We start from the raw sequence: 25,911 nt of genomic DNA on the forward strand, positions 1-25,911 counted from the left end.
GTCAGGGTGCGGTAGACGTGGCGCACAGATCTCAACGCCACATGACCCCTGTGGGGGCAGGACAGGAAGAAGAGGAGGAGGTAGAGGAGGACATTTGTGCTCAGGAATTATTGAGTGAAATGGGTGGTTTTTCCACTCAGCGGACAGGAGTGGAGGAGCAGGAGCATCTGGTAGAGGAGGAGGAGGAGGAGACAGAGGACCCAGACGCACCGTGGCAGTATGCTGTGGAGATGGAGGCAGGGAGTCCCTCGCATTCCTTGGCACAAATGGCCCATAGCATGCTCGCTTGCTTGCGTAGCGACAGCCGAATAATAACCATCAGACAGAGGGATGACTTTTGGCTGTCCACCTTGTTGGACCCTCGCTACCGTTCCAAAATGGTGGCCTTTTTCACACCTGCTGAGAGGGAGGCCAAAATAACGTACTATAAAAACCACCTATGTAGTCAGTTGGTCTCTGCCTTTGTGCGCCAACGTCCATCCTCAGACACTGTGGGCCCTGTGCGCTCGCGTTCCGCTGCCATGGCAGCAGGGGAGGGGTGGGGTGGTAGGAGCAGTGGCAGCTCCACCAGCAGCAGCTGCCTCAGTCTGCAGTCGATGATGAGTAGCTTTCTTCACCAGCGCAGTGAGGAAACTACTAACCAGCCGCAGCAGCAGCAGCAGCATCAGGTGGACCTGGAGCAGGACCTCAAACAACAGGCTTGGGCCTACTTGGACAGCACCCTGCCAACCGAGGTAGACAATCCCCTTGACTACTGGGCAACGAAACTTGACCTTTGGCCCCAACTAGCTGAATTTGCCCTTGAAAGGCTGTCATGCCCGGCCAGTAGCGTGGCATCGGAGCGCGTGTTTAGTGCGGCAGGAGGTATTGTAACTCCGCGGAGGACACGACTGTCCACCCAAAGTGTGGAGAGACTCACGTTTGTGAAAATGAATCAGGCGTGGATTAGTCTGGATTTCAAACCACCAGTTCCTGACACAACTGACTAAATCCGCCATGAATCATGCCTCAAACATGTGCCACTTTGAGGTCTCCTCACACACTGCTGGTGTGTAGAATTTTTTGACATAGGGTGCTGGCAGATTATGGGCCTCCTATAGCTGCTGCCAGGCCCCTAATCTGCCATAGGCCCCTATATACCGCTTCCTCATGCTGCTGCCAGGTCCACAGTGTCTCATGCCATGTGCCACTTTCAGGTCTCCTCACACTGCTGGTGTGTTGAATTTTTTGACATAGGGTGCTGGCAGATTATGGGCCTCCTATAGCTGCTGCCAGGCCCCTAATCTGCCATAGGCCCCTATATACCGCTTCCTCATGCTGCTGCCAGGTCCAGAGTCTCTCATGGGTCCCTGTACGGCCTCCCATTGCTGCTGTCTCCATCGCCACACTCTGCCATGTGCCACTTTCAGGTCTCCTCACACACTGCTGGTGTGTAGAATTTTTTGACATAGGGTGCTGGCAGATTACGGGCCTCCCATAGCTGCTGCCAGGCCCCTAAGCTGCCATAGGCCCCTATATACTGCCTCCTCATGCTGCTGCCAGGTCCAGAGTCTCTCATGGGTCCCTGTACGGCCTCCCATTGCTGCTGTCTCCATCACCACACTCTGCCATGTGCCACTTTCAGGTCTCCTCACACACTGCTGGTGTGTAGAATTTTTTGACATAGGGTGCTGGCAGATTACGGGCCTCCCATAGCTGCTGCCAGGCCCCTAATCTGCCATAGGCCCCTATATACCGCCTCCTCATGCTGCTGCCAGGTCCAGAGTCTGTCATGGGTCCCTGTACGGCCTCCCATTGCTGCTGTCTCCATCGCCACACTCTGCCATGTGCCACTTTCAGGTCTCCTCACACTGCTGGTGTGTTGAATTTTTTGACATAGGGTGCTGGCAGATTATGGGCCTCCTATAGCTGCTGCCAGGCCCCTAATCTGCCATAGGCCCCTATATACCGCTTCCTCATGCTGCTGCCAGGTCCAGAGTCTCTCATGGGTCCCTGTACGGCCTCCCATTGCTGCTGTCTCCATCGCCACACTCTGCCATGTGCCACTTTCAGGTCTCCTCACACACTGCTGGTGTGTAGAATTTTTTGACATAGGGTGCTGGCAGATTACGGGCCTCCCATAGCTGCTGCCAGGCCCCTAATCTGCCATAGGCCCCTATATACCGCCTCCTCATGCTGCTGCCAGGTCCAGAGTCTGTCATGGGTCCCTGTACGGCCTCCCATTGCTGCTGTCTCCATCGCCACACTCTGCCATGTGCCACTTTCAGGTCTCCTCACACTGCTGGTGTGTTGAATTTTTTGACATAGGGTGCTGGCAGATTATGCGCCTCCTATAGCTGCTGCCAGGCCCCTAATCTGCCATAGGCCCCTATATACCGCTTCCTCATGCTGCTGCCAGGTCCAGAGTCTCTCATGGGTCCCTGTACGGCCTCCCATTGCTGCTGTCTCCATCGCCACACTCTGCCATGTGCCACTTTCAGGTCTCCTCACACACTGCTGGTGTGTAGAATTTTTTGACATAGGGTGCTGGCAGATTACGGGCCTCCCATAGCTGCTGCCAGGCCCCTAATCTGCCATAGGCCCCTATATACCGCCTCCTCATGCTGCTGCCAGGTCCAGAGTCTCTCATGGGTCCCTGTACGGCCTCCCATTGCTGCTGTCTCCATCGCCACACTCTGCCATGTGCCACTTTCAGGTCTCCTCACACTGCTGGTGTGTTGAATTTTTTGACATAGGGTGCTGGCAGATTATGGGCCTTCTATAGCTGCTGCCAGGCCCCTAATCTGCCATAGGCCCCTATATACCGCTTCCTCATGCTGCTGCCAGGTCCAGAGTCTCTCATGGGTCCCTGTACGGCCTCCCATTGCTGCTGTCTCCATCGCCACACTCTGCCATGTGCCACTTTCAGGTCTCCTCACACACTGCTGGTGTGTAGAATTTTTTGACATAGGGTGCTGGCAGATTACGGGCCTCCCATAGCTGCTGCCAGGCCCCTAATCTGCCATAGGCCCCTATATACCGCCTCCTCATGCTGCTGCCAGGTCCAGAGTCTCTCATGGGTCCCTGTACGGCCTCCCATTGCTGCTGTCTCCATCGCCACACTCTGCCATGTGCCACTTTCAGGTCTCCTCACACACTGCTGGTGTGTAGAATTTTTTGACATAGGGTGCTGGCAGATTACGGGCCTCCCATAGCTGCTGCCAGGCCCCTAAGCTGCCATAGGCCCCTATATACCGCCTCCTCATGCTGCTGCCAGGTCCAGAGTCTCTCATGGGTCCCTGTACGGCCTCCCATTGCTGCTGTCTCCATCGCCACACTCTGCCATGTGCCACTTTCAGGTCTCCTCACACACTGCTGGTGTGTAGAATTTTTTGACATAGGGTGCTGGCAGATTACGGGCCTCCCATAGCTGCTGCCAGGCCCCTAATCTGCCATAGGCCCCTATATACCGCCTCCTCATGCTGCTGCCAGGTCCAGAGTCTGTCATGGGTCCCTGTACGGCCTCCCATTGCTGCTGTCTCCATCGCCACACTCTGCCATGTGCCACTTTCAGGTCTCCTCACACTGCTGGTGTGTTGAATTTTTTGACATAGGGTGCTGGCAGATTACGGGCCTCCCATTGCTGCTGCCAGGCACGTAATCTGCCATGGGCCCCCGTACCGACTCCTCATGCTGTGACGTTGCAACAAGGTGGAATTCAACCCTACATATGTTAGACCGCCTTTACGAACAGCGAAAGGCCATCACCGATTTCCTGATGTTAAAAGCGGATAAAGGTACTCCCTGTGTAACTTAGATGTCAGCCATTGGCAGCTCATGCGTGACACCTGCGCTTGCTCAGGCCCTTTGAGGAGGCCACGCTATTCGTGAGTCGGCAGGACTATGGGATGAACGACGTCATTCCTCTGTTGCACGTCCTGGAACAAATGCTGTTAACAATGGCTGGTCAGGGTGCGGTAGACGTGGCGCACAGATCTCAACGCCACATGACCCCTGTGGGGGCAGGACAGGAAGAAGAGGAGGAGGTAGAGGAGGACATTGGTGCTCAGGAATTATTGAGTGAAATGGGTGGCTTTTCCACTCAGCGGACAGGAGTGGAGGAGCAGGAGCATCTGGTAGAGGAGGAGGAGGAGACAGAGGACCCAGACGCACCGTGGCAGTATGCTGTGGAGATGGAGGCAGGGAGTCCCTCGCATTCCTTGGCACAAATGGCCCATAGCATGCTCGCTTGCTTGCGTAGCGACAGCCGAATAATAACCATCAGACAGAGGGATGACTTTTGGCTGTCCACCTTGTTGGACCCTCGCTACCGTTCAAAAATGGTGGCCTTTTTCACACCTGCTGAGAGGGAGGCCAAAATAACGTACTATAAAAACCACCTATGTAGTCAGCTGGTCTCTGCCTGTCTGCGCCAACGTCCATCCTCAGACACTGTGGGCCCTGTGCGCTCGCGTTCCGCTGCCATGGCAGCAGGGGAGGGGTGGGGTGGTAGGAGCAGTGGCAGCTCCACCAGCAGCGGCTGCCTCAGTCTGCAGTCGATGATGAGTAGCTTTCTTCACCAGCGCAGTGAGGAAACTACTAACCAGCCGCAGCAGCAGCAGCAGCAGCAGCATCAGGTGGACCTGGAGCAGGACCTCAAACAACAGGCTTAGGCCTACTTGGACAGCACCCTGCCAACCGAGGTAGACAATCCCCTTGACTACTGGGCAACGAAACTTGACCTTTGGCCCCAACTAGCTGAATTTGCCCTTGAAAGGCTGTCATGCCCGGCCAGTAGCGTGGCATCGGAGCGCGTGTTTAGTGCGGCAGGAGGTATTGCAACTCCGCGGAGGACACGACTGTCCACCCAAAGTGTGGAGAGACTCACGTTTGTGAAAATGAATCAGGCGTGGATTAGTCTGGATTTCAAACCACCAGTTCCTGACACAACTGACTAAATCCGCCATGAATCATGCCCCAAACATGTGCCACTTTCAGGTCTCCTCACACTGCTGGTGTGTTCCATTTTTTGTCATAGGGTGCTGGCAGATTATGGGCCTCCCATAGCTGCTGCCAGGCCCCTAATCTGCCATGGGCCCCTATACCGCCTCCTCATGCTGCTGCCAAGTCCAGAGTCTCTCATGGGTCCCTGTACGGCCTCCCATTGCTGCTGTCTCCATCGCCACACTCTGCCATGTGCCACTTTCAGGTCTCACACACTGCTGGTGTGTAGAATTTTTTGACATAGGGTGCTGGCAGATTACGGGCCTCCCATAGCTGCTGCCAGGCCCCTAATCTGCCATAGGCCCCTATATACCGCCTCCTCATGCTGCTGCCAGGTCCAGAGTGTGTCATGGGTCCCTGTACGGCCTCCCATTGCTGCTGTCTCCATCGCCACACTCTGCCATGTGCCACTTTCAGGTCTCCTCACACTGCTGGTGGGTTCCATTTTTTGTCATAGGGTGCTGGCAGATTACGGGCCTCCCATAGCTGCTGCCAGGCCCCTAATCTGCCATGGGCCCCTGTTGTCGCTTGTTGGCATATTCCGCTCGTTCAGATGCTCCTTCTCCTGCTACTCCTCTTCACGGATTCCGTCAGCAGTCTTTCTTGGAATCCGTTTCCAAGAGACAACAGTTTGCGAGCACGCACCAGACGGTGCAGAAACTGAACGTCCTCCTGTCCAAGTTGCTGCTGCCAGGCTCGTAATCTGTCATGCGCCCCTGTACCGCCTCCTCATGCTGCTGCCAGGTCCAGAGTGTGTCATGGGCCCCCGTACCGACTCCAAATGCTGCTGCCAGGCCCGTAATCTGTCATGGGCCCCTGTACCGCCTCCCCATGCTGCTGCCAGGTCCAGATTGTGTCATGGGTCCCTGTACGGCCTCCCATTGCTGCTGCCAGGCCTGTAATCTGCCATGGGCCCCCGTACCGACTCCTCATGCTGCTGCCAGGCCCGTAATCTGCCATGGGCCCCTGTACCGCCTCCTCATGCTGCTGCCAGGTCCAGAGTGTGTCATGGGTCCCTGTACGGCCTCCCATTGCTGCTGTCTCTATCGCCACACTCTGCCATGTGCCACTTTCAGGTCTCCTCACACTGCTGGTGGTTTCCATTTTTGTCATAGGGTGCTGTATGGCCTCCCATTGCTGCTGCCTCCACCGCCACACTGTGGCTCCACACTCTGGTTTTGGCCCCGTGACTGCCCAAATGAGTGAAGTGTGCGGTGATTCTAAGATCGACGGCACTCATCTGCATGTCATACTGCCTGACAGTAATATTTCTCTTCCCCAGCAGACTCCAAGGGCATTTAAATTAAAGGTACAGTGTTCAGCACTAATATTAAGTCTCTCTGAAGCCTAGAAACACCCTTTTTTAAGTTAAATTCACAGCGAATATATTCGACTCGAATCGAAATTTTTCTACGAATTCGCCGAATCAGTCGAATCGAATTTTTGAATACTTCGCTCATCTCTAGTCACTATCAGTGAAGCAAGCCATCATTAGGCTGAAAAAAAACAAAACAAACCCATCAGAGAGCAAAAACATTAGGCGTGGCCAAAACAACTGTTTGGAACATTCTTAAAAAGAAGGAATGCACCGGTGAGCTCAGCAACACCAAAAGACCCGGAAGACCATGGAAAACAACTGTGGTGGATGAATTCTTTCCCTGGTGAAGAAAACACCCTTCACAACAGTTGGCCAGATCAAGAACACTCTCCAGGAGGTAGGTGTATGTGGTCAAAGTCAACAATCAAGAGAAGACTTCACCAGAGTGAATACAGAGGGTTCACCACAAGATGTAAACCATTGGTGAGCCTCAAAAACAGGAAGGCCAGATTAGAGTTTGCCAAACGACATCTAAAAAAGCCTTCACAGTTCTGGAACAACATCCTATGGACAGATGAGACCAAGATCAACTTGTACCAGAGTGATGGGAAGAGAAGAGTATGGAGAAGGAAAGGAACTGCTCATGATCCTAAGCATACCACCTCAGTGAAGCATGGTGGTGGTAGTGTCATGGCGTGGGCATGTATGGCTGCCAATGGAACTGGTTCTCTTGTATTTATTGATGATGTGACTGCTGACAAAAGCAGCAGGATGAATTCTGAAGTGTTTCGGTCAATATTATCTGCTCATATTCAGCCAAATGCTTTGGAATTCATTGGACACCGCTTCACAGTGCAGATGGACAATGACCCAAAGCATACTGCAAAAGCAACCAAAGAGTTTTTTAAGGGAAAGAAGTGGAATGTTATGCAATGGCCAAGTCAATCACCTGACCTGAATCCGATTGAGCATGCATTTCACTTGCTGAAGAGAAAACTGAAGGGAAAATGCCCCAAGAACAAGCAGGAACTGAAGACAGTTGCAGTAGAGGCCTGGCAGAGCATCACCAGGGATGAAACCCAGCGTCTGATGTCTATGCGTTCCATACTTCAGGTTGCAATTGACTGCATAGGATTTGCAACCAAGTATTAAAAAGTGAAAGTTTGATTTATGATTCTTATTCTGTCCCATTACTTTTGGACCTTTTATCTGCTCATTGCAATTGGGATAATGAGGAAATAACACACACCTGGCCATGGAACAGCTGAGAAGACAATTGTCCCATTACTTTTGGTCCCTTAACAAGTGGGAGGCACATATGCAAACTGTTGTAATTCCTACACCGTTCACCTGATTTGGATGTAAATACCCTCAAATTAAAGCTGACAGTCTGCAGTTAAAGCACATTTTGTTTTTCATTTCAAATTCATTGTGGTGGTGTATAGAGCCAAAAATGTTAGAATTGTGATGATGTCCCAATATTTATGGACCTGACTGTAAAGTGTATGTAAACTAGAACTATTGTATGTTGTTGATGTTTTGATATGATGTATTTCCTCCCTTTTGGTTTAATATAGTTGATGTCTGTTCGATAAGTGCAAAATACCTGTTAATCCTGCCAGAAATGCAGAGCGCTTGTAATTTCCAGCGCTTTCTCTGTGCTGCCCTGCATTCTCAAGCAATGTTATGATCTTTTCCAAGTTTAACTTTGTATACTATAAAGCACCTCCCATTCATATGGAGAGAAGCTGTGTGCTGTGTAGTCCAAATCAGGAGTGTGCAGTTGTGGGTTCTTCATAGATATACTGAGTGTTGTCTTCCTAGGGCAGGAAGTGTGGATTGCAAGGTGAAAAAAAAGGCTTAAAAAATGCATCCACCTTTTATATATGCATTGTTAAGCTGCAATATACTACATGTTTGTTCTTGGGTTTAGATACTTTGGAATCTGTGCCCAAAAAACACAGGCAGAGAGCAAAGGACTAGTCACCAGTTTTGCTGGTGGTCTTCCTTCAGCTTATCTTTTCCCATAAGGCCCCTTCTAGATTGGGCAGACTCTGTCCCGCTCACAGATCCCCTGCTAAATGAAATAGGGCAGATGACACATCCGTGTCCTCTGCTCAGTTCCTGCAGAGTGAATACGGACAGAGCCCACTTTTCTCTATGGGCGGCTACCATCCGATCCACCTAAATGGAGGAGGTTGGATCCTCCGTTTTAGGAGCATGCAACAAACTTGCCAAATTGTGTGACGTTCTTTACACATTTTGTTTTAATTGAAAAGAAGGTGATCAAGTACAAGTGTCTGCACATATTAATAGAGCACATCACATGTGCTAGTCAATATACAAGAGGGTGAACATCAAGGTACATACTTAGACTCGATGGAGTACAGTCAGTAAGTGATAATATTGTACAAGCAGAAAGAGAACAAAACATTCCCTGTGGGTGCAGTTGTGGAGTGTGACTACCTCATCACGACTGCAGAATAAAGAAAAGAGGACAGAGAATATCTGAAGTGAGGAAGAGATGGTAAGTGCATTGAATGAAAAAAGTGAAAGAAGAAAAGATAAAGATGAAAGTGACTCTAAAGGTTGTAATAACAATGGAGATTGTCCATTCACACAAAGTGTGGCTCGACCCTCCACCCGCTGCTCTCCCCTCATTGGCTCACTGGTTGTGATTGACACAGGCGGGAGCAAATGGCTTTTGCTGCTGTGTGAGCCAGTGAGGAGAGAGAGAGACCCAGGAGAGTGTGGCTGTCCTGCACATCGAGCGAGATGGGACTCGGGTAAGTATGAGGCGGGGGAGCTGCACCCAGAAGGTTTTTTTACCTTATTGCATAGAATGCCTTTAGAACCACTTTAAAGTAAAGAGTTCCCAGGGGGTATAGCATCTCACTAATGTTAGAAGTGACTGATTAAAGGTCAAAGGCTGTGAATAGGAAATCCAAAATTACCCAAGTTTGGAAAACTTAGATTAAGTGTCCATTTAAAATAGCAGTCAATTTCCCATTAATCATAATATACGTCACCCTGTTTTTTACTGCCTCAAAACTAGGGGTTTTCCATGGCCTAGCAAATGTATGTCCAGAATGGGCTTATTCAAAAGGGTCTTATAAGGGTTTTTATGGATATCTGAATGGATCAAAGAACAAAGTAGATTGTGAACCTAGATCCACTGTCTGTTTGCTACTAGACATGGCCACCAGATGTGTATCATGGGTACCTTCAAGGTGACAGCCATGAAAGCAGGTGGAATGATATTTAGGCAAAAATCTAGCCAGCCGTACTGGGGTGTAGCACCACTTGTATAGTACATTTATAGGAATTTTCCAGGATTAGGACTTGCTTGGAGCTTTTAGAGACAGTCTGTCTGCCATATCGTTTGCCAATCCTCAGGTTCCAGTGGTTAATTCAGTTCTGACTCCATTGAGTTTGGTATCGTCGAACAGGCATCCGTTTAGCAAAAGCTAAATTACATTTCCATTTGAACTCTGTCAGTAATTATGAGGATGAGTGGTGGGGCAGGACTGAGTGAATAAAGTGCCCTAGTTGTAAACCGTGCAGTGTTCAATGCCTGAAAAGGTGCGGGAACTTCTTTTGATCCGTTTGTCGCATGTAGGGCAGCCCATTCAAATAAATGGGCTGCCCTATGTATATAATTTGAAAATGTTAAAAAAAAATAAGTGCAGGAATAAATGTGCGTTTATGCGTCTCGCGCATCTGAACAGGATCTTACTGTTGTCAAATGTCCATCATCTTCTAGGTAACACAATGGGGATAATGCTGAAAGTGGACCTGTGATCTTTAGTGGTGGTTGTTGCACTATACAGATCTTGTTACTGGGAGTTCTTTTTTTTTTTTGTTTTTTTTCCTTATCCTACAAACTTGCTATTTTTCTTTATTAGGGGGATCTAGAAACTCTTATGATAGACTGGGCAGAAACCAAAAGTATTGGTGATGTCATTCTTTCATATGTAAGTATTTTATTAGCAAGTCTAAACCCTGTTAATTTTAGGTTTATTTATAGAGAATAATTACTGACAGTTCATGCTTTCTTTCTAGTCAAGGGATTTGGTAAAAACCTATCCACCATTTGTAAATTTCTTTGAAATGAGCAAAGAAACCATTCTAAAATGCGAAAAGCAAAAGCCAAGATTCCACGCTTTTCTCAAGGTAAGAATTATTTTTTACTCTCCTCTATACAAGTGGATGAAGAACCACTAATTGCAAGGATCAATTGAAGTAATACAACTAGATGTTGTACAGTAGTCTGTTTAGATGTTTTGTTAAGGTGCCACAATGATGCTGGGTACAACATAGTAATTTAAAAAAATCAGCCAATCACATTCTATTTTATATAATTTTTTTTTTTTCCCCAAGTCATATATCAGTAGTGACTGGTCAGACATGATCTCATTTACAGGTCTGGCTACAGTAAACCGGTATGCAGAAATTTTCTGTAGGTCACTAAACAAATCACCTGAAAACTTTTAATGTCTACTTCTTCCCCCTGGCCTTGTTGCGTGTTCGCAAACTTAGGGAAAGCCCAAAACCCTTCCCCATAGCCAATTGTCAACTTCTTCAGCAAATCCTGGCAACTGAATTATGGTAATTACGGGAATTCACTGCTAAGTTTTGAGTCACGTGATTTCAGCCCCAGCATTGTGGTTTGGGCTTAAACCTATTACGTATTTAAAAAGTTTAGGACTTGATCTGTAACCTGTAGAGATCTACTACCTATCAGTTTATTAAGTCAGTTTATATTTTTGAGAACAGGACCTGAGTATTGTACAAGGCTTGACCAAAAATAGTTTTCATGAGATACAGTTGATGCTTAGTGTGATTTTTGTGTAAAATGTAAGATGTCGTTTTTAGATTAACCAAGCAAAGCCGGAATGTGGGAGACAAACGTTAGTTGAATTATTAATTCGTCCTGTTCAAAGGCTACCTAGTGTTGCCCTTCTTCTAAATGGTGAGTTGTCTCATGCTGCTTTTAGACCAACCAGCTGTAAAATAGAATGCTTTGACTCAAAATTCACTTTTAGAAATTATTTCATAAGTCTTATTTAAAATTACCTGGATTTCACATTGCAAGTACAAGAGATAAAATATGAACATTTTTATATACTGTTCTGTGTATTGAACAAGCTACTTTAATCACAGCGATGTTGGCTTGTAAGTTAGATACAGAGACTTTGCCACCATCTGTGATACACTAAGGGGTCACAAACTCCTCTAGCAGCTTAGCTCTAGGAGGATGGGGGATTTAGTAGCTAAGGTGCAATTTTACCTTTGCTACAAAAATCTCCTACTCCCTTTTAGCTAATCTAGCATAGAATCCCTCACAGCCTAATACATATTTTTGTGGCATTCGTGTCGCCCTGTGCTGGTCAGGGCTGCTATGGGGGGGGGGTACAGCCCATATAGATGTTGGGTGCCTGCGCCCTATGAGAATCTTGCAGTACGCAGTAACTTTGTCCTGACTAATCTTTTGCTGAGTCCTGGAGCCCAATGCCAGAACAAGTTGCGGGTTGCTCGAGGTCTCACACGCGGTGATCGCCCCTTTGTTGCAGCCTGCATCTCTCCCCCACTGCACACACCACCAAGCTCAATGCTTACGGAGAATCCTCCTCTCCCCTCCTCGGCTCCGATCTTCTTGTCTATACAGACAGGAGTAGGAGGGACCTTGAACTGCCAGAGAGAGTCACGCTGTTGAGTTCTGTGTATACCTTATGGATATATACAGAGGAGGGTGACACAATAACAGGGAAGGGGGACAGGTAACAAGGATGCACACATGGAAGAGTGATGAGGCGGGGAATAAGAGGATATGTGCTGGGGAAGGAGAGGGGGGGGGGGGATGCTTTTGAGAGGGGAGAGAACTTGTGCCAGTGTGGGGATGGGGGGATTTTAAATGTCCCCCATCCCACCTTCCAGCACAAGTCCCCTCCCTAAGCTTAACTCCCTGTCCTCATCCCATGGTGCCCCTCGCGGTCCTCCATCCCATAGCTTGAGGACTTACATTTGTAGTTTGGGGGAGTGGTAAATCTCCAAAGTTAAGCCCTGTTTTTGCCACCTCCTCAAATGCACCCCCTTTAAATGCAGTGACCAGGGATGTACACATGCCGCAGCAGGAATTATACACCCTATCACACTTAACAGGTGTAGCGCCTGCCAAGCATGACCCATTCAAGTGAACGAGGCCCCTCTGCAAGCTCCCTGGAGCCTTGTAAGTACAGCAACCAAGGGGTTTATGAGGAGATATTTTCTCACCTCCTCACCACCTGCTTTAACCTTCTGGATCTCACACTAGCACACTGCAACTGCATGCATTTTACACAGTTGCAGGGCATTTGCAGAGTGACTCCATTCACTTGAATGCGTCACGCTTGGCAGGCGCTACACCTGTGGGCAGATTCGGTGGGACGGTCAGTGGGAGGACCCTGGGAAATTTTGGTAGTCAGGTCTAAAGCGGTGTAAGGGCCCCAAAATTTTGGATGCATGCCATGGTGATGGGTATATCCTTGATGCAGAAATCGTCTCTGGTACTGGCTGGGCCTGCATGTTAACTGCTCCTAGAAGTGAATGGCATCATACTCCTAGCTTCTGTACTATAGGAGTATGGGGTTTTCCTATTTCACATTTGTTGCTGCCAGGGATTTTAGAGCAGTTGAGAATTTAAAAAAAAAAAAAAAAGTGGGGGAAAAAAGCTAACTGGAAAACATCCTGGCAGTGTTGTTGTTTGTCAAATTGGACTGCGCTTGATTTGTGCATAAATGTAGCCATGCAAAGCAGTGTGCTTACAGTGAAGCACAGACACACAGTCCAAAGTTAAAACAGTGCACAGTTAACCCTTTGATCGCCCCTCATGTTAACCCCTTCCTGCCCAGTGCCATTAGTACAGTGTTGGTGCCATTTGTGAACGCTATAACTTTCAGTTAAACCTATTAATTTACATGTTATGGGAGTTTTATATTTTTAGCAAAGACATGTAGCAGAATACATTTTGGCCTAAATTTATGACAATTTGATTTAAGTTTTTTTACTGGACATGTTTAATAGCAAAAAGTCCCAAAAAATTTTTTCTCAAAATAAACACACAGTTAAAGTAGCGCAGTGCCGTAATGCAAAAATGGCCTGGTCAGGAGCGGAAGGGGGGGAATCCTCAGGAGGGCAATTGGTTAAAGAAGTAGTATGATCATATAAATAGCATTAACTACCCTTACCACAGAACAGCTTTTCTAACTTTCCTATGTTCCATTTTTCCGGTGTCCACATTCCAAACCCTGGTTAGGGCTGAGTAACGGTCCTAGTCAGGTTTGAAAGTTTGGAGTGGGTGGTTACATCTGGGTTAAGCTGCCACCCACATTCTCTTCTCCAGATCTCAGCTGTGACCGTGCTTTCCTCACAGAGACACAAGCTGGAACGTGCCTGCCTGTTAAGTGCCTCTATTTCCATAACTTCACTGTCGGCAAGAAACAGAGGCACATAACAGTATGCTGTGGGTTTGCAACTCCAGGAGACAGTACTGTACAGGAAAAGAATGACTAAATGTTATTCAGCTTCTTCTCTGCTTCTCTCTGCTGAGAGAAAACTGATAAAGTTTGGCAGTGAGAGCTCAGCCTGGATGAGAGGGGGAAGGAAGGAGGAGGGAGAAAGCAGCTATATGTCTGTAAATGAAACTCGGACTCAGAACGACCTTGATGGTGGGGGAGAGTAGGGAGAGAAAGTTGCCGCTGTGTTCAGAAACTCAACAGCCTGGATGAGAGGGGGTGAGAAGGGGGGAGTGTGAACATTGCTGAAGCTCTGCTGGCATCTCGGAAGCGTGCAGACTGTCAAGAGCTGATCTCAGTCATAAGAGGGGGGTGGATACCGACTTTAATGTCGGGATGACACTGCATGAGAGACCTCAGCCCCTCCCAGAGGTATGTTCTTTAATTTCAGAAGAAAGGGTGTACGTTTCAGAGGGCAAAAAATCGTTTTTCATAGTAGCAGCTCACAAGGATTCAGATTATGCAAAAAAAAAAGTATCCCAATTTTCAGAGCTGTCGCCCTTTGAATGACAATTGTGTGGTCATGCAACACTGTACCCATATGAAATTTTTGCTTTTTTTTCACACACAGAGCTTCTTTTGGTGGTATTTAATCTCCACTGGATTTTTTTTTTCACTGTTAACAAAAAAGAGAGCAACAAATTTGAAAAGTTTTCTTTCCTTTATAAAATGTTTCTCCTTCACTGTTGTGCGTTGATGAAGCTGCACTGATGGGCAGCACTGGTGGGCACTGATGGGGCAGCACTGGTAGGTGGCCCTGCTGGACGCTGGCAAGCAGCCCTGCTGAGCACTGATCATCAGTACTGATCTACAAATAGATTGTCATTCAATATTGACAGAATGCTTTAATTTATGTGATGAACATTTTTTTTCTTTTTAGTTTAGCTTTTTAGCTTTGCTCACTAGTAAAACTAAATACACACAGACCGTATATTGGGCGGTATTGGCCAGTCTGACATTCAGCCCGTGTGTACGGCAGCCAGTACGAAAGAAGGCGGATGTTTGGCTACCAATCAACACTCTCAGCCAATGGCTGAGAGCACTGACACCAGAACACAATAGCACAGTGAGAGCGATCACTATACTAACACTGCTTGTGTTAGTACAGCGATCTGTCATGGTTTTTTTTTTTTTCGTTCAGCTCACATACTTGCAGTATGTACACGGCATACAGATAGATACAATATCTGTACCTTTTTTACAGAGTTTTCCTTGCATCTTGCGTTTTGTCAGTAGATGTGTGAGTAATGAGCTCAGATCTTAAGTTGGCTGGACTCTTTCAATGTTTTCTTCTGATCTTCAACAAAACTGCACCAGACCAGGAGCTGCTCATGTACATAACGGGCAACTTGGATTGCACTGCAGCCAGAACTCTGTATATCAAATTATGTAATCATTACAACATTTGGTCAGAAAAACTAATCGCTGATGTGATGGAAGGTTTCTGAGGAGCACAGCAAAGATACTTTTGCCATTTTATGGGATGTTCTCAATTGGGTGACACCCTTGAATATTTTATACATGTGCATGCTATGTGTGTATTCATAAAACCTTTTAACCCTATGTTATTTTATTATTGTAGACCTTAAGAAGCACACTGCAGATGACAACCCGGATAAAGTTAAGCTCGAAAAGGCTATAGAATCTCTAAAAGAGGTGATGACGTAAGTAACCAGTTGTACATACTAAATTGTTACTGTGGTTTCTTATCTCTTATGGGTAATTTTTTATGATATGAACTCTAGCTGAACTGTTTTACCTTGCTAGCTCAGTACAGCGTACCTGTATATTGATAGTGATTTGCTAATTACATTTAATTATCTACAAGTAGGTTTGTAACCTTCAAACAACCTTCAGTCTGGTAAAATAATTTAAATTTGACTTTTAATGTTGCAATTTAAAATGTGTATATACACATGGCATAGACATCCTCTTATCTAAATATTTTATTTTTCTTGCTATTTCTTTTTACCCTCTATATGCTAAGAGGTACATGAGTAAACAACATCACATTGATATGTAATCACTAATATTTCGTTTCAGACAGCCAGAGCTTTTAACCACATGCCGCCCAGCCACTGTAGAAATATGGCGGCAAGGCTGGGCAAAACCACGTTTTTAAAATGTGTGTTTGCAAAACAGGTAGGGGGCGCGCCACGGCCCTATCTCTCCCGCCGATCACGGCCGTGGATATCAGTCGCCGGGTCACAGCCGTTCGTTACTGGCTGTGTCCCGCCGATTAGCGGCAATCACTGACAGAGAGCAGGGCTGCAGTACGTCTGCTTTCTGTCAGTTCCCTGTCAGCTCCTGACATGCTGAGCCGGAGAGAAGAGTTTCTCTCCCGATCAGTGTGTCTCCCGTGCAGTACACACCCCCACCCCCTAGTAAAACACTCCCCTCACACAGTTAACCCTTTCAGTAAATAAAGTTAACCCCTTCCTCCCCAGTGCCATTAGTACAGTGTCAGTGGTTTTTGTTTTGTTTTTTTTGCACTGATCACTGTATTGGTGTCACTGAGGATGTCAGTGACCCCAAGCCAGTTCCCCCCCAGTGTCAGAATGTCCACCGCAGCCCCGCCATAAGTCACTGATCATGGCCATAAGTCACTGATCGCCGCCATTATTAGTATAAAAAAAAATTAAAAATCCCAGTATCTTTCCCGCCATTTGTAAACGCTATAACTTTCACGTAAACCAATTAATTTACACGTATTGGGTTTTTGTTTTTAGCAAAGACATGTCGCAGAATGCATTTTGGCTGACATTTATGACGAAATTTGATTTTTACATTTTTTTTTTACTGGACGTTTTATAGCAAAAAGTCCAAAATATTGTTTTTTTTTTTCTCAAAATTGTCTGCCTTTTTTTTTTTTTTTTTTTGCGCAAAAAATAAACAGCACACAGGTGATCAAATACCACCAAAAGAAAGCTCTATTTGTGTGAAAAAAATGACAAATTTCATTTATGTACCGTTTTGCATGACCGCGCAATTGTCTGTTAAACTAGCACAGCGCTGTATAGCAAAAAATGGCGTAAATTGCAGTATCTATACCATAGTTTGTAGGCGCTATAACTTTTACACAAAGCAATCAATATACACTTATTGGGATTTTTTTTTTACCAAAAACATGTAGCAGAATACATTTTGGACTAAATTTTATAACTAACTTTGAGTTTACTATATATTTTTTATAGCTGAAAGTAAAAAATATTGTTTTTCTTCAAAATTTTTGGTCTTTTTTTGTTTATAGCGTGAAAAATAAAAAGCGCACAGGTGATCAAATACCACCGAAAAAAAGCTCTGTTTGTGTGAAAAAAAGTACGTAATTTTTGTTTGGGTGCAACATTGCATGACCGTGCAATTATCAGTTGAATTAGTGCAGTGCCAAGTAGCAAAAAGAGGCCTGGTCATTAAGGGGGGTAAATCCTCAGGAGGGCAAGTGGTTAAATCCTGTGGTGTTTTTTTTTTTTTTTTTTTTTAATCTAACCAGCCTTCTTTTGTATTCCTACAAACTAGTATTACGTCTTTAAACTGGGAGAGATGTGATCATTTACTGCATAGAAATCTTTTTTTTTTTTCTAAATTGACAGTCATATTAACGAAGATAAAAGGAAAACTGAAGGGCAGAGACAGATCTTTGATGTGGTTTATGAAGTGGATGGATGTCCTGTAAGTATTCACTTCAGATGTACATGTTCAGTATAATTCAAATGCATGATGCTGGTAATTAATGAAACTCGCTCAGTTAGTCCCCATTAAGTCAATTTGCTAGTCTGTTATGATACTCGGTGTAAGTCATTTTCTCCTTTTACCGTATAGATTGTGGTTGTGGTCTGCAATATGTAGTGTAACCTTTTCATTATTCCCACTTTTGTTATAGGCAAATCTATTATCCTCGCATAGGATGCTGGTACAGAGAGTAGAAACGATTGCTCTTGGGGAAGATCTGTGTGACAGAGGAGAACAAGTCACACTCTTTCTATTTAATGATTGCCTTGAGGTGAGACTATATTAAATACTAACATCTGAGGAAATGTGGGGCGGTCTGCTAGGAAAATTTAAATGGAGGGAAGACTGTTCTGAAAATTCAGAACATATACTGTTACACTCAGAGAAATGTGGAGGAACTGTCAACATTGCATGCTCAAAATCCTCTGAAATTGTTCTAAGCTCTAGGGATTGCAAGTGGCAAAAATAATTGCTGCACAGTATTATAAATTGATTATCTGTATGTGTAACAAGGATAAAAGGTCAGAGATGTGCAGATTGGCAGATAAATAATGAAGGCAGGTTTTCAGATTCATTGTTAAACTGGCCCTGTTATTCCTATTTTTTTAAAAACAAACCTAAATAGAATGAATAGAACACTTTGGCAGATGAGTCAGTTGTGCATATCCTCACATTATGGCAAACATCCTGGGCAGTGGAGTTTAATTTTGCTTTAAGGTTGTCCACTCCCAAATGATTCACTCTGGTCCTCCAGTGGGGAGCGCCGCCGCAGTTAAAGGCAGCATTGAGAGGCTCTAATGTGCACCTGGCCATCCTAACAGCACTCGTCCAGTGGTGTTGGTGTGGGAGGCCACGTCGTCTGCTCCATGGACTCTCCGGCAGGGGTGGGGGGGGGGGGGGGGGGCGGGCAGCTTTTGTGGGGCTGTCCAGCACTCTGTGCTTCACCTGGACTCTGTCCCAGAACCCTGGACTGGGCTCCACTCTGTGTGGCAGGAGAGTGGAGCTGTCCACGGATATGGGATAGGGGGAGCATGGGGCAGTGTGGGAAAGCAGGGGACCTGGCACCTAGAAATTGTCAAGCCCTGGTTAATGCGGTATTGTTGTGGTCATCTGGCCAACACCTCCTGCATTAGAGTGCTTTGTTAGTCTAGGGGGAGGATAGTGTTAAATTTACCAAAGTTTTACAATACAACAAATTGAAGCCAAACTCCAACTAACAATAATCGGTTACAACAGTTTTTTTTTTCCTTTTTGGAGATAAAGGTTTTACATACATTTTTAAATAGATCATTGTAAGCACCCCTGACAGTATTGAATGGTTTGTCTCATCTTTATGAACTGATTTACTGACTTGATCACCAGATGAAATAGAAGAAATAAAGCCTAAAAAAATATAACAAATGCAGTCATCACATCTCGGTATTGATAAGGTGCAATATGCTTGCTTTTGGGTTTAATACGGCTTTAACTTAATGTGGAACTTTAGATAAAAATTAAAAGTGGGTGGATAGGCAGGATTTTTAATGCAGAAGAGACATGCTTTGTCTCTTCTGCATCAAAGCTACTTATCTACCTGTCCACCCTTGTACATTGAGCCGCGCAGCTCACCGTTCAAATTCGGCAATGACAAATTTGATGGAACTCCCACGCATGTGTGGTCATTGCCGCCCGGGCAATGACCACAGCTGGAGTTCGGGACCCAGAAGCCGGTCACCGGAAGATGTCAGTGGCCAGGCGGGGGAGCTCCGGGACAGCGCATCACTGTATTGTTCTGCTTTAACAATTCTTTCCCTAACTTGCATACATAAAATATTTTTTTTTAATTGTATGGGCTTAAAAGATTATCTTACAAATGCAAACAATTCTGTTTTTAATTCATTTTCACTATTTTTTTAAAATTCGCATTAACCCTTTTCGCTGCCAGGCCCTGCACTTGACTTTTAACGTCAGGTGGTCAGACCATTTTTTTCAGTTTTTTTTTTTTTTATTGCCTTTTTATTTTTCTTTACAGCTTACAGAGTTTGTAAAAGACCCCTTTGCTTTGAGTTAGTAAAAGACCCCTCAACCATCAGCTGCCTCAGGCTAGGAGTCAGCTGGTGGGTCTAAAAGGTGTGTGTGGTGTGTGTGTTTTTTTTTTTTTTTTTTTTAATACATATGATGAATGGGATAACAGACTTCATAGCTTCAAAATTTTTTTTCAGTGGGTAACCACATTATTTGGAAAGAACTCAAGCCATTGGGTCAGTATTACAGCCAGGCAGCTAAGATTTTCAGATGCTGAGGTCCGCAATAAAACTGGTCTCCTTTAAAAGCATGGAACGTCTTCTCAGTATATATTCTGCAGTAATTTTATATTCTTTAACTTTGTTAACCTATGCGTCATGTAACATGTTCTTTGTTTTCAGATTGCAAGGAAAAGGCATAAAGTCATTGGTACATTTAAGAGTCCTCATGGCCATACAAGACCTCCTGCATCTCTTAAGCATATTATCTTGATGCCGCTATCACAGATAAAGAAAGTCCTTGATATTCGGGAAACTGATGGTTAGTGAAGCATTTTCTTTGCCTAATGCTACTGGTCAGAGACTGCATGGACTGCTGCTTTTAATGTAAACCTAGCCAAACGGTTTCAAACTTGGGCAACTTAAACGGAGGCTTATGTGAATATTAACATACATAATCAGAAACTACCTTTAGGGCAAATGTGATTTATAGATGCAGATAGGCATCTCTGAAATCCATATATAAATTTCGGTCTTGTAAAAGGCTGTCACTTTGCCTTGCATATACAAAATAATATAGTCTCTTTAAATCTTTAAGGATATGCTATAGTGTCTTTTTTTTTCTCCAAAAAATAATCCATACACATCCATTACTTAATGACCCTGTAATCTACAGTATATTTCAGGAAGTGATTTCTTACTGTTTTTCTGCCTCCTTGTGGCATTTTTTGTGAGCCCATAAACCTCTCCTTTCCCATATCATTTCTGTTATTTTGGGATGAACAGTGCAAGATAGTTACAGCCCTGGCCAAACGTTTTGAGAATGAAACAAACATTAATTTATCTGCAACGAAACACGTGCAGTCATTATTGCTTTGCCCAAAAATGATTCACAGGCAAGGATGTTGCTGCTACTAAGATTGCACCTAAATCAACTATCGGATCATCAAGAACTTCAAGGAGAGAGGGTTCAGTTGTTGTGAAGAAGGCTTCAGGGCGCCCAAGAAAGTCCAGCAAGTGCCAGGACCTTATCCTAAAGCTGATTCAGCTGCGGGATCCGAGCACCACCAGTGTAGAGCTTGCTCAAGAATGGCAGCAGGCAGGTGTGAGTGCGTCTACATGCACAGTAAGGAGAAAATTTTTGGAGGAAGGCCTGGTGTCAAGAAGGGCAGCAAAGAAGCCAGTTCCTTCCAGGAAAAACATTAGGGACAGACTGATATTCTGCAAAAGGTACAGGGATTGGATTGCTGAGGACTGGGGCAAAGTCATTTTCTCTGATTCCCCTTTCCGATCGTTTGGGGCATGTGGAAAAAACCTTGTCCAGAGAAGAATAGGTGAGTTCTACCATCGGTCCAGTTTCATGCCAACAGTAAAGCATCCTGAGACCATTCATGTGTGGGGTTGCTTCTCAGCCAAGGGAGTGGGCTCACCAACAATTTTGCCTAAGAACACAGCCTTGAATAAAGAATGATACAAAAATATCCTCCGAGAGCAACTTCTTTCAACCATCCAAGAACAGTTTGGAGATGAACAATGCCTTTTCCAGCATGATGGAGCACCTTGCCATAAGGCAAAAGTGAAAACTAAGTGGCTTGGGGAACAAAACATTGAAATTTTGGGTCCAGGACACGCCCCAGACCTTAATCCCATTGAGAACTTGTGGTCTATCTTCAAGAGCTGGGTGAACAAAAAAAAATCCCTACAAAATCCCTACACATCATTTGCCTAGGCATTGAAACCAGGAAGTAACTGAAGAAATGTAAAGAAGTTTAAAGCAAGTAAATATGATATAATTTCCTATCTATTTACTAATGCTAGCAGCATAAGGATTAAAAATAGTTCATGTTGATTGAGAGAGTGAAATTCCACTTTAATGTAATTGCCAATAAAAGCCTTTGACACTTATGAAATGCTTGACATTATACTAAAGATCTAAAAACACTGAAGCAGCAGATTTTGTGAAAATTATTTGTGCCATTCGCAAAACTTTTGGCCATAGCTGTACAGTAATGTGCACTGCTCTATGCATTCTACAAGTCTCACAGTCCACAATTTTATCTCCGGAGCAAGCAGATGAGAGTGGCTTTGTTTCCACATATGGTAGGATCATGGAGAATCGGCATAGCCACCCTCTAACAGGAAGTTGGCTCACAGCAGCAAAAAGGAATTTGGAGGAAAGAGAAAACATACCAAACAAAATATTTTTATTTAAAAGATTTGTGTCCCTTTTAGCAAACTTCTAGCATAATAAACAAAAAATGTGTTGTTTTGTATTAAATACATTTGTTAATGCAACTAGTGTAAATTCTCAAAACTATCTGGACATCAAGTTCATGTACTCCCCTGGACAAACTGAAAGCCGCTGACTTTTAATATATGGATACTTACCTGTCCAGAGATCCAGCCTTGTCTTCACCTGGATCGGTTCTTGGCTGATCTTTACTGTGGGAAATCGGCTGTGAGTCCTAGCTGTGCTGCGCATTAATGGTCCCACAGCTTTCTGGGACCTGTGACGTGCAGGGGGCAAACTTCACTTGGAAGTGGGTACATGTCAATACTAGGTACCCACTCCACCCTCCCCCTCTCCAAAAAAATTATGTCTGAAGGTGTTGGGGGAGGCAGAAAAGCTGTGAAGGTCTGCTTTAACCCTTTCACTGCCAGATCCTGACAGCAGGGGGTTTTACACACAATCTGGTGGCTGCAGCCACCAGTATTGTGTATAAAACGGATTCCTGCCTGTTAGATGGAAGCAGTCGGGCGGCTGCGCTGGCGCCTAATTGCTTCCACACACCCCGAACTCATGTCCGCTCTCCTCCCTTTCTTTTTGTGACCCAGAAAGCTGCGTGTATGATGTCACCTCCAGGTCACCCTGTTACTGCATACTGCACTGCATTCAGTGGATCCCACAGGAGACATACAGGGTTTTTTAGACCCTGTATGTCTCATTAAAGAGAACCTGTCGCCTAAAAAGCATTGCATAGAGGACATTATTTTCATCACATAGGGGACACAATATTTTTTATTGCAAAAAAAGTTACACCCAAGCACATATCACATTTAAGGTTGGACATTTTGGGTATGTATTTACCCGGTGTAACCTCGTGTTTTTTATATTTTACCCAAAATTTGGGTAATGTATTGCGTTCGTTTGTCCTAAAATTCACTTTAGTGTGTTTTTACTGAAATTTTGCATTTCTTAGACCTTTGCAATAATATAGTGCGACATGAAAAAATTGTAACTACCACTATTTTATTCTCTAGGGTATCTGCTTTCAGAAAACATATAATGTCTGGGGATTGTTATCTTGAGGCCTAAAATGATTTTTCAAACGTGTGCAAAAATGGCTCTGGCAGCAAAAGAGCTTAAGTTGCAAAGGTTCAGAAAACATTATCCCCACAGGCAGCAGCACGCCACCGACTGGGTCAACTGCAGGTTTTTAGTGATTAACGCAGACTGTGAGGAGATGGCAGTGAGTAGCAGTGACCATAACATGGTTTCATTTAATATTACCTGTAAGCAAGCACTTGCAATACTGAAAGGATAATCACTTGATTTTAACAGAACATATTTTCTAATGCTGAGGGCTGCTTTCGAGGTTTTAGACTGGGAGAGAATGTTGCCATTGAACACAGAACAGAAATGAGAATGTTTCAAATTGACTGTATGTAAACACACTGCAAAATATATTCCCATGGTCAATAAATGTAAAAGGATGAAAATAAAACTTATGTGGCTTACGTCCAAAGTTAAGCTATAAAAAGAGAAGAGTATTTTAAAAACAATATGATCGAGGCCCTCAAGAGTCAAAACAAATGACAGGTTGTAAAAGAGTGGAATGAACCCTCAAACTTTCTTCAAATGTATTAATAGTAAAAAGGTCAGGTCTGAACATGTAGGCCCTATTAATAGTAAAAAGGTCAGGTCTGCACAAGATAGTTTTGAGTTGCCAACTGGGGTCAAAGAAGGCAAAATTTTATTAAATACCTTCTTGTACTCTGTGCATACAAAGGTAAACAGAGGAGCTCAAGTATTTGTAGGGAAAGTATTGACATAGCTCCAAATGATTCATATGGCAAAAATAAAGTAAAGCACCTGGACCAGATGGCTTGGATGTGAGCTTCTGTTTTCAAGGATGAAGAACATGAAGGGCAAAATTAGAAATAAAATCCAGCGAATCAGATATTGATGTGTTTATCAAAACTAGTATCAAATATCGCACTAGTTTTATGCTGCCCTCTTTTGCTTTTAAAATAAAAGTACAACTGGATTGGTAGACAGGCCAATGTGGTGCCTATATTTAACCACTTGCCTACCAGGCACTTATACCCCCTTATTTACCAGGTCAATTTTCAGCTTTCAGCGCTGCCGCACTTTGATTGACAATTGCGCAGTCATGCAACATTGTACCCATATGAAATTTTGATCATTTTTTTCTCACAAATAGAGCTTTCTTTTGGTGGTATTTAATAGCCACTGGGCGCTTTACTTTTTGCGCTAAAAAATAAAAGTGTAAAAAATTTGAAAAAAAGTTTCTTTGTTTCTATTATAAAATTTTTCAAACAGGTATTTTTTCTCCTTCACTGATGTGCGTTGATGAGGCAGCACTGATGGGCACTGATGGGCACTGATAGGCAGCACTAAAGGGCACTGATAGGCAGTACTAATGAGGTGGCACGAATAGGCGGCACTAACATGCAGCACTGATAGGCGGCACTGATAGGTGACACTGATGATGGGTACTGATAGACGGCACTGACTGGCATCACTGCTGGGCACTGACTGGCACAACCCCTGGGCACTGACTGGCGGCACTGGTGGGCGGCACAGGTGGGTGGCACTGGTGGGCACAGGTGGGTGGGCACAGGTGGGTGGCACTGCTGGGCACAGGTAGGTGACATTTCTGGGCACAGGTAGGTGGCACTGCAGAGTGGCACAGGTGGGTGCACTGCTGGGCACAGGTGGGCGGAGCTAGTGGGCGCACTGCTGGGCACAGGTGGGCGGAACTTGCGGGCGGCACTGCTGGGCACCGATCATCAGGGCACTGATCATCAGCGCCCTGATGATCGGTGCCAATCCCCGCTCTGACAACTGCCGGTTCTCGGCAGTACTTTCCTCACGATCTGACAGCGTGAGAAAAGTGCAGCCGAGAACCGGCACTTGCATTTCCCTCTGATCAGCGTGTCATTGGACACCGCTGATCACGTGGTAAAAGGCCACTGTGATTGGCCTTTTACCACATCACGTGATCAGCTGTGTCCGTAGGACACAGCAATCATGGAGATCGCCGCGCGCCCCCTGGGGCGCGCAGGAGAGCGCGTTCTGGGAGGACGTCATATGACGTCCACCCAGAACTGGCCGGCCGCAGTGCAGCCGCCATTCGGCTATCTGCGGTCGGCTACTAGTTAAAAAGGATCAAAGTCTTTAGCTAGTAACTACAGACTGGTTAGTTTAATTTCTAGTCTGGCGGATACTTGAGAGTTTAATAAAAGACCACATAGAAGTGTGTTTGTTAGAAAACAATATTTTATCCTTAGGTTCATACTTATGCAAGTTTCAGTGCGTTTTTGTTTGTAGAAATGCATTACAGTGCATTTAACGCGGGTTTTCTATGAATCTAGTTCACATTTCAGCTGGTGCAGATTTTTGAAAGGGTTATAGACTTTTTTTTTTTTTTTTTTTCCCACCGCAGATTGTTTTTTGCTAGTAATAGACGTCAATGGAGCCGTCAAACACATGGGAAACGCATATACTTGCTTTTTTGGTGCTTTCCCTGCAGTACAACAGACACCTCCCCCTTTGCAACATTAAACAGATCCAAAAAACAGGGCTGTGGATATTGAATACTTTAACTTACACATTACCCTTGTGGCAAATGCTTTTGTTAGTCTTCAGGCTTACAAAAATTCAGTTTGTAAGTGGATAGAAGTATACATGCTATAGTGTGGTGCAAGCAGTCAGACAAAAATACCTCTAAAATGGATGCTCCGCACAGAGTTCATTAAGTCCATATTTGCCACTGCATAGTTAACTTGGTAGAGTGCACGCGGTCCAGCTCCTTAGGAGACTAAAAGGCTAAGTACCAATGTACACTATATTGCCAAAAGT

The 25,911-nt window shown here is 45.0% G+C and overlaps 1 protein-coding gene across 2 annotated transcripts in view; it reads left to right on the plus strand.

The window, feature by feature from the left end:
• The window catches only part of ECT2 (epithelial cell transforming 2), a 92,008-nt gene that overhangs the window by 53,390 nt on the left and 12,707 nt on the right, over positions 1–25,911 (plus strand). For both annotated transcript variants that reach the window (XM_089675524.1, XM_089675525.1), the window contains 7 exons: positions 10,207–10,275; positions 10,364–10,474; positions 11,177–11,273; positions 15,437–15,518; positions 17,445–17,523; positions 17,735–17,854; positions 19,989–20,127. In XM_089675524.1, coding sequence (XP_089531650.1) covers positions 10,207–10,275; positions 10,364–10,474; positions 11,177–11,273; positions 15,437–15,518; positions 17,445–17,523; positions 17,735–17,854; positions 19,989–20,127 — 697 coding nt within the window. The remainder of the gene's footprint in view (positions 1–10,206; positions 10,276–10,363; positions 10,475–11,176; positions 11,274–15,436; positions 15,519–17,444; positions 17,524–17,734; positions 17,855–19,988; positions 20,128–25,911) is intronic.

Source organism: Staurois parvus, unplaced genomic scaffold (assembly GCF_062004578.1).
Source record: "Staurois parvus isolate SC_StPar_1 unplaced genomic scaffold, SC_StPar_1.0 ptg000155l, whole genome shotgun sequence".
In the NCBI taxonomy this organism is placed as follows: Eukaryota; Metazoa; Chordata; class Amphibia; order Anura; family Ranidae; genus Staurois; species Staurois parvus.